Source organism: Tachysurus vachellii, chromosome 2 (genome assembly GCF_030014155.1).
Source record: "Tachysurus vachellii isolate PV-2020 chromosome 2, HZAU_Pvac_v1, whole genome shotgun sequence".
In the NCBI taxonomy this organism is placed as follows: Eukaryota; Metazoa; Chordata; class Actinopteri; order Siluriformes; family Bagridae; genus Tachysurus; species Tachysurus vachellii.
Window position 1 is genome coordinate 23,622,461 of NC_083461.1, and position 8,194 is coordinate 23,630,654.

At 38.3% G+C, this 8,194-nt stretch overlaps 1 protein-coding gene across 2 annotated transcripts; it reads right to left on the reverse strand.

Moving 5' to 3' along the window:
* Window positions 1-802: 802 nt before the first annotated feature.
* On the reverse strand, window positions 803-4,844 carry aldoab (aldolase a, fructose-bisphosphate, b). Of its 2 annotated transcripts, none has more exons than XM_060863902.1 (7): window positions 4,687-4,844; window positions 3,341-3,457; window positions 2,916-3,182; window positions 2,669-2,829; window positions 2,329-2,587; window positions 1,267-1,466; window positions 803-1,185 (listed from the first exon to the last, which is right to left on the reverse strand). In XM_060863902.1, exons 2-7 carry the CDS (start codon window positions 3,450-3,452, stop codon window positions 1,090-1,092), a joined length of 1,095 nt encoding a protein of 364 aa, XP_060719885.1. In that variant the 5' UTR covers window positions 3,453-3,457; window positions 4,687-4,844; the 3' UTR covers window positions 803-1,089. The 2 variants fall into 2 exon arrangements, with proteins under 2 accessions (XP_060719885.1, XP_060719886.1); XM_060863903.1 differs by having other exon boundaries at window positions 4,692-4,840.
* Window positions 4,845-8,194: the final 3,350 nt, after the last annotated feature.

Consider the following 8,194-nt stretch of genomic DNA (forward strand, 5'->3'; position numbering starts at 1 on the left):
TTTCACACATACAAAGATTTTGAGTTTCTGTCTCAAGAGAGCTGTATCAAGACACCACTCATCCCCCATTTCTACACAATATAGAAACAAGAATTAACAGAATTAGTTATGCTCACTGAGAGCAGAGTGGTTCAGGAGGTAGTGCATTGCTGTTACCTGCACCTTATTACCATTTACTTATTATGACTAAAGAAAACAGAATACAATCTTATGTGTGACATTATAAAGAAACATAAAATGGAGGAAATTAGCAAAGATAAATGATGTGTACAGTTAGCTTGCAGTATCTAAATGGTTAAGGAGCCACATCCCAAAGGAACCTCTCCTTTTCTGTGTTACTTTTGATATCGCAATGAATAATGTAATAATTACAAAGTTTTCTAGAGTAGAAGAAAGAAAATTAATAGATACAAATGGTTTCTGGATTGTCATAAAGCGTAAAGTGGACATGATTTTGAATTTTTTGTATGTTTTAACACAATGCAAAAGGTTTGCCATGTGTCTGTGTGTTTTTCTTTACAATCTCCAAATTCATCAGGTATAAAAAATAATTTTAATGTAAGGTGGTGGTCTATACATCACTGAAAACCCCTGACCCTCATTGTGTCATTGATTATTAAAACCTATATTTTGTTGCACTCATATTTGACTTGAAGGTAGTTGACTCACAACATTACGTTACATTTAAATAGTTAACTTTTACATATTTATCCTTGAGTAAATTGAAGATTTTTTACATTCACTTTCACTTCACAACACCTGTCACAATGTGGAACCAAATGATTTGACAACAAACCACATGTTGGTGACTAAGTTCTTTATTTATTGGTTTTTATGCATCAGGAACATCATATGAAAAGATTGTGTCATTTTACACCTATAAAACAGGGAATTTTCCGGCTACAGGTTTTTCGGTTTCTCTCACTCTCTCAAGATACCACTCATCCCCTATTACTATACTAGAGAGTAATTATAGGACAGATTTGAAGAAGCTCAGTGAGAGACATTGGAAACATCAGAAGTCCAGTTATTTCAGAAATGGAGGTGGTGCAGGAGTGTTGGTTGGTGTGCTGAAAGATTTGGGCTTTTTTAATAAGCATGATTTGCCACAAACAGGGACTCTCCTGCTGCTGCTCCTTTATCTCCACTTGTTTCATATTTACCAATGCATGCTGCACTGTTGGCCTGGTGAAACAACAGGTGACAATTTTAGTCTACAAACCTTAACAACTAAAAAAACCCCCACAAGTGTAGAGATCTACATACCAAGGCTCTCTTGATGTACTCTTCCTGGCAGGCCTTGCCATTCTCCTTCTTGCCTCCCCAAGCTTTGAGGGCTGAAGCCTGAAGGGCACGGCCATAAGAGAAGGTGAGTGCCCACGGTTTGTGCAGGGGGCATGTGTTTATGGCGTTCAGGTTGACTGTGGCCTCCTCCTCACTCTGCCCTCCAGAAAGAAAGGTAATACCTATAAGGAGAAAATAAGGAAATATTTTCACTATAATTATGTTGAAAGGCTGGCTTGACTCACATATTATCCACCAGTCATCTGTCAGGCATTCCTACTTTTCAGATATTTCAATTTTGGAATGTGCCACAGCACAACCTTATAAGGCAACATTTCTGTTCACATTTGAACACTGCTATTCAGACCTCAAACCTAAGCATGAAAGTTCCCACTGACTAGCTGTTGTACAAGAGTTACTAATGCGGGGTGGAAGTTCTCAGTTCTGTGATATTCTGATCACTCAGTATCGCCTGATGCAAGGAGCAGCATTACGTCCAGTGTTGTAATTGTATTCAGTTTTATGTCACTGCAATGTCATGGTGATGTGCAGCTTAATCTGATATAATAGCAAAAAATAAACAAAAACATTGATTTTATTTTATAGATTTCTTAAAAGCTTGATAAAATAAATTTGGTCCTAGTCTTAGTTCTAGTCCATGGACTAAGTTGAACTTTTTTTCTTTTCATTCATGTATCACCATTTTCAGCTTTTTTATTTATTTATTTTTTTAAAAATATGCTTTTATGTTACATTTTGCTTTTCTGTCTTAAGTCGGCATTCTCTATTCCTGTTTTTTTAAGGCTTAAAGGCATGTGCTTGTGTTTAAATGTCTTGGTCTAGACACTATTGGGAAACCTTGTCTCTTCTACATATTGAAAATCTGGCAACCGCTGTGGCTTGATCTACAAACTGGTATACATTGAAAAATATTGATGGAAATTTCAGACACAAGTCACCTTTGAATATTTAAGTGTGGTGATAATATGGATGACTTTTTTTGCGGCCTGACAGTACTTGAGCATGTGTATGAGCAGGACTAACCAGGAACAGCTGGGGGCACAGTGCGGCGCAGGGCAGTGACAGTGGCCATGGCAACCTCCTGGGGGGAGTACTTGTGAGAGCATGAGTGGCCTGCTGTCACCATGTTAGGCTTGAGCAGGGTGCCCTCAAGGTAAACATGGTGCTCAGACAGGGCTTTGTAAACAGCTGCTAAAACCTTCTCAGTTACATACTGGCACCTCTTCAGGTCATGGTCACCATCAGGTAAGATCTCAGGCTCCACAATTGGCACAATGCCATGCTGGTGAGAGAGATGTTGCAGTATAAGACCTCAGCAAAAAATTTGTTCCTTTCATTTTTTGTGAGAATATGTGAATCTCACCATCTGGCAGATGCTCGCATAGCGTGCTAGGACATTAGCATTTTCTTTGATGGCTAGACTGGAGGGGGTGGTGGGGGTGATCTTCAGCACACAACGCCATTTGGCAAAGTCGGCTCCGTCCTTCTTGTACTGAGCGCAACGCTCATACAAGCCATCCAGACCTGATAGAGGGGCAATGGAAGAGAAAAAGGTCATGAAAGACAAAAAAGCCCAATGAGTTGGTACAAAAGGAGATTTGAGAACCTACCCTGGGTGGTTGTCTCTCCATTAGTTCCAGCCAGAGGGACAACACCTTTGTCAACCTTGATGCCGACTACCATGCCTCTCTCCTTGATGAGTTGAGGAAAGAGCTTGCCATCATCAGTCTTCTGGTAAAGGGTTTCATGAAAGAAGATGACTCCTCCAATGCAAGGTTTGACACGGTCATCAGCAGTGAAGAGCAGTTGACGGTAGAGCCTCCGATTCTCCTCAGTGTTCTCGGCATTGATGCTCTGGAAGCGTTTGGCTACGCTGCCTGTGGTAGTCGTGCACCATTGATGGAGAAGGAACAGTAAATAAATTGCATTTCTTTGGATTAAGACAATTAGCATGTATTGAAGATTTGCATACTGATACAGTCTATTCCTATTGCCATGTGTTTAATACTGTATTTGACAGTGTGTACAAGCGAACCTGTGGATTCGTCAGCGGCGAGGATTCCTTTTCCAGGTGCAACAATCCTCTGAGCAATGTCACTGAGCTCTTTCTTCTGCTCAGGGCTGAGGAATGGGTACGCGTGAGGCATTGTCACTATAATTGTGAGTCAAAGAGAGTAAGAAAAGTTACAACAGACAGATAAAACATTTGTGCAATATCCTGAAAAATAGCCTGTCAAAATGTTACTCATTACTTTAATGAGAGGGGAAGTGAGGCCAGAGCAGAGATGTAAATAGAGGTAAGTAATGTGTGACTAAAATAAATAGAGGAACTTGTATCATGCTAGCAACCATCATTTCCATGACTTCAACTGCACCACATTTTGTAAATCACTACATGCCTTCAGATAAGCCAATCCTACACACCAACAGCATGACATTATTTCCTTTTTTTAAGAAACATTTTTCATCTCACTGATTTCTATCACTTGCTATACAGGGACAGTGTGAATCTTCAGACAATCAAGAGTTAACTGGAAGAACCATGACCTTTCTATTCATTAACACTGATATAACTCACACCTGACTCCCAGTACAAGTGGCACTGTGTGACCGACTGCTTGCAGTCACCTTCTTTCTTATCTTTGCTAGTTAGAAACACTTACTGTTGACCTTCAAACATATATAGCACACCCCCGTCTCTGCTCTCATTTTCCTTCCACTCTATCGAGATATCTCTTCAATAGGTCAGGCTATATATAAATGCTCTTCATGACAGCTGCTCTTGTAATGCCCTAGCTTGTAATGCCACAGGTCCAAGCAGATCAGTTAAATTAATATGATAATGCTTAAAGCTTTTAAAAAATGTACGGGTCAAGGTGATCAGCCGCTGTGACCAAATAAAATAGAAAGTTTTATAATTATAATTTTTTTTACATCAATCATGGGCCAGTTTGGACTAGGCCTGTATTTACCAAGCTACTCTAAATTAAACTGCTGATCTGTGATCAGTTTTTGCCTTTTACAGACTAACAAATTAAATATTGTCAGTCCCCGTTATTTTACACATATAGCAGGCAACACAATAGTGACTACGTAGCAGGGAACACAATAGTGACTACGTAGCAGGGAACACAGTAATGACTACGTTTTACATCATAGCTAGGTTAAAAGAGGCAACATCCTATCATTTTTAATGAAGAAGGAGATGACTGCATTATATGTGATACTATGCTATTGGTTACTCTAGTCTGTGTTGCTTAGTTGCACTTGTGGCATAAACAAGTAATATAACTTGTGCATTAACACATCCATTGTCTATGTGTCCAGCTAGAATTTTTTATTTAACCGAAAATATTCTAGATGATCTTTGAAAACTCTTACCTCACCAGTTGAGAGAACAGCTGAGGGAATGGAGAAACTCTCAGAGAGAGCGAGAGAAAGAAGCGCAGTGGAAAAGATCCGGCTCTAGCTCGTGACGCCTCCTAATCAGCCTGGCCACTGTATTTATCTAGCATTATGACCCCTCACATTTGAGCTGTTTGGATAAAATTAGCCCCAACCTGATACTGGAGAAGGGCGGCAACATTCCTCCATCTGAAACAGAGAGAGAAAGACAGAACAAGGCAGAGTATTTAAAGCAATACACAAAAATGTGGATAATGTGGAGGTTATGAGTTACTGGGTATAGAAAGATAAAGCCTTGGAGGAAATTGCAGAAATGCAGATTAGACACAAATATGGAGTATTTTACAAGATTACAAAAGTACGGTTAGTTAAAATGCAACACTATGGTTTTATTATAAGACTTCATGTTGTGTTCTTTGTATGCGGGCCAAGACTAGAAGAAACATATGACTGGATGGAAATTGAAAATCTGTTGTCTATGCAGACATGCTCATTTATGACTTACTTCATAGGCAGGAAATTCCACTTCTATTCAGTGGTTTCATTATGTCTTTTTTAATCATTTTTTTTAACACATAGGGTGTATTTACACTGCAGCAGCAGTGCAGGGGTATCATTCTATCATTGTTCGAGCATGAACAGTGTGAATACACCCTATGTGTTAAAAAAAAACAAAAAAACACACAATCTCTCTACGTGCATTAACCTACTGAAATAATGCAATTGTTCTGTTTCAGTTAAAGTGCTTTCATGTTGCTTCATTTGGCAGTGTGGCCAAACTGCTATAAAAATGTAATCCAACCAAGGCAAAGATGATCCTTCACCTTTTCTCGACCTTTCTATGACCTTTGCATGTAGAGGGGCAGCAAAGGTTACACATGCTCAGTCATATGGCATGTCTGAATATCTGACAGGGGTCTGTGAGGTGTAACCTTATGCATATAAATATAATTTTATATATATATATATATATATATATATATATATATATATATATATATATATATATATATATATATACACACACACATGCACATGTACACACAGTATTCGAGTGTGGCATGCACCCTCAACATAGATGCAGGATATGCTGCTAGGTACAGTAGTATACTTTTTCTGGAAGAAAAAATACAACGCACTGTGTACAGGTACATGCAGGTGAATCACCTTACCTGAAGTACTGCCTAGCTGCAAAAACTGCAAGTACATTTATTGTGTGCATATATAAGCATTATTTTGTATATACAAGACACTCCCTGACAAAAGTCTTGTCGCCTATACAAGTTGTTGGAACAACAAATAATAACTTGACTTCCAGTTGATCATTTGGAATCAGAAGTGGCTTATATGAAAGGCAAATTAATTATTTAATTAGGACAGAAAGGTCAGACTTTGCTTAGACAAAAGGATTCAACCAATCACAGATTAGAGTGTCACCTGCGAGAAATACTGTAATTAAAACATTACCAGGTTGTAGAAGAAGAACCCTGGCACAAGCAACCTTTATTTGAAATGCATCCTGACCTCTAACAGCATGTCAAAGATTCAACCACAGACCAAAGTGCTGATCATCAAGAGCCTGAAGACCAAGTCTCCTGTCTCCTGCTACTTTAATATATTTAAACGTCAAGTGGAGAGGATAAGAAAAAGATTTGAAGAAACCAGTGAAGTTCTTGACAGGCCCAGGTCAGACAGACCCCGTAAGACAACTGTTCGAGGGGACCATTTGTTGGTTAGACAGTCCAGGGCCAGCCCTTTTTCAACTGCAGCAGAACTACATAACAACTGGTCACCAGAAATCAGCATTAAACAGAAGACAACTAAAAAATCCCACAGCTTGCAGGAATGATGGACTGTGGAAAAGTGGCAGAAGGTTGATTTTTTCCAATGAATCATCTATTGAACTGCCCATTCGTCGCAAATACTGCAGAAGACCTATTGGAACCCGCATTAACCCAAGATTCACACAGAAAACAGTCAAGTTGGGTGGAGGAAAAATCATGGTTTGGGGTTACATTCAGTACGGGGGCGTGTGAGATATCTGCAGAGTGGATGGCAACACCAACAGCCTGAGGTATCAAGACATTCTTGCTGCCCATTACATACCACAGGAAAGGGCAAATTCTTCAGCAGGATGGCACTCCTTCTCATACTTCAACCTCCATATCAATGTTCCTGAAAGCAAAGAAGGTCAAGGTGCTCCAGGATTGGCCAGCCCAGTCACCAGACATGAACATTATTGAGCATGTCTGGGGTAAGATGAAGGAGGAGGCATTGAAGATGAAACCAAAGAATTTTAATGAACTCTGGGAGTCCTGCAAGAATGCTTTCTTTGCCATTCCAGATGACTTTATTAAAAAGTTAATAAGATGCAGCCCTCGAAGCTCATGGGAGTCATAGACAAAATTAATTCTTTTTCCACTGCATAATGACTTCATGTTCTGTACTGTACATTATTTCTGTTAAGTGACAAGTCTTTTGTCTAATCAAAGTCTGACCTTTCTGTCCTAATTAAATAATTAAAAATCAAGGCATGATAAGCCACTTCTGATTCCAAATGATCAACTAGAAGTCAAGTTATTGTTTGTTGTTTCTACTTTTTTTCATAGGTGACAAGACTTTTGTCAAGGAGTGTATATATATATATATATATATATATATATATATATATATACATATATATATATATATATATATATATATATATATATATATATATATATATATATATATATATATATATATATATATATATGTGTATATGTATTAATTAGCACAATCCACTGGTCAGTTTCTGTTCCCCTTCCCCTATACTTCTGCAAATGTTTACTCCTGGCTGGCTTAAATATTATTTTTTCATAAAACAAAAGTGTCATGTTTATGGGAGATGCGAATAAACCCACATGGACATGGGAAGAAAATTGCTCACTGACCCAATGTCTGGATTTATTTCAAAAGAAACTCATACTTAATGCACTTAATGCTTTATGCTGCTTTTATAAGGGTTTCATCCAGAAAGAAAAGAATAAAGAATGGGTTCTTTATAGGTTTCTTCTCTTCTCTTCTTGACACATTCTCACCTTTGACCGATTACAGATTTTCCTGCCATTTTTAGTGGCTATAACCAAGAACTGTAGCATATCCACCAGTCTGTAAGGAAAAGATGCTGTGTGGTGAGAGTATTGTCTGAACACCACAAGGCATTTGCATTCACAGCTTCAGGCTAACACGAATGCTTCTCCATTTTGTCCGAGGTGGTGGATGGTTTTCAAATCAATTCAGTTCAGTTTTATTTCTATAGCACTTTTAAAAGTGGATTTTATTTCAAAGCAGAAATAAAGTACAAAAAGTTCAAGATTAATATTAGACTTTTAAAATGATTACATTTAAATGTGTTTGTATTTATCCCTAATGAACAAGGTGACTGTGGTAACTGTGGTGACTGTGGTGAGAAAAAACTCCCTAAGATGGAAGATAAAGAAAC

Excerpts from the sequence above, each read along its gene's own strand:
- aldoab (XM_060863902.1), bottom strand. The coding sequence starts at position 3,452 with ATGCCTCACGCGTACCCATTCCTCAGCCCTGAGCAGAAGAAAGAGCTC. Across the intron at positions 2,588-2,668 it reads ATGCGAGCATCTGCCAGATG|CATGGCATTGTGCCAATTGT; the intron begins GTGAGATTCACA and ends CTCTCTCACCAG. Across the intron at positions 1,467-2,328 it reads TGTGCCCCCAGCTGTTCCTG|GTATTACCTTTCTTTCTGGA; the intron begins GTTAGTCCTGCT and ends TTCTCCTTATAG.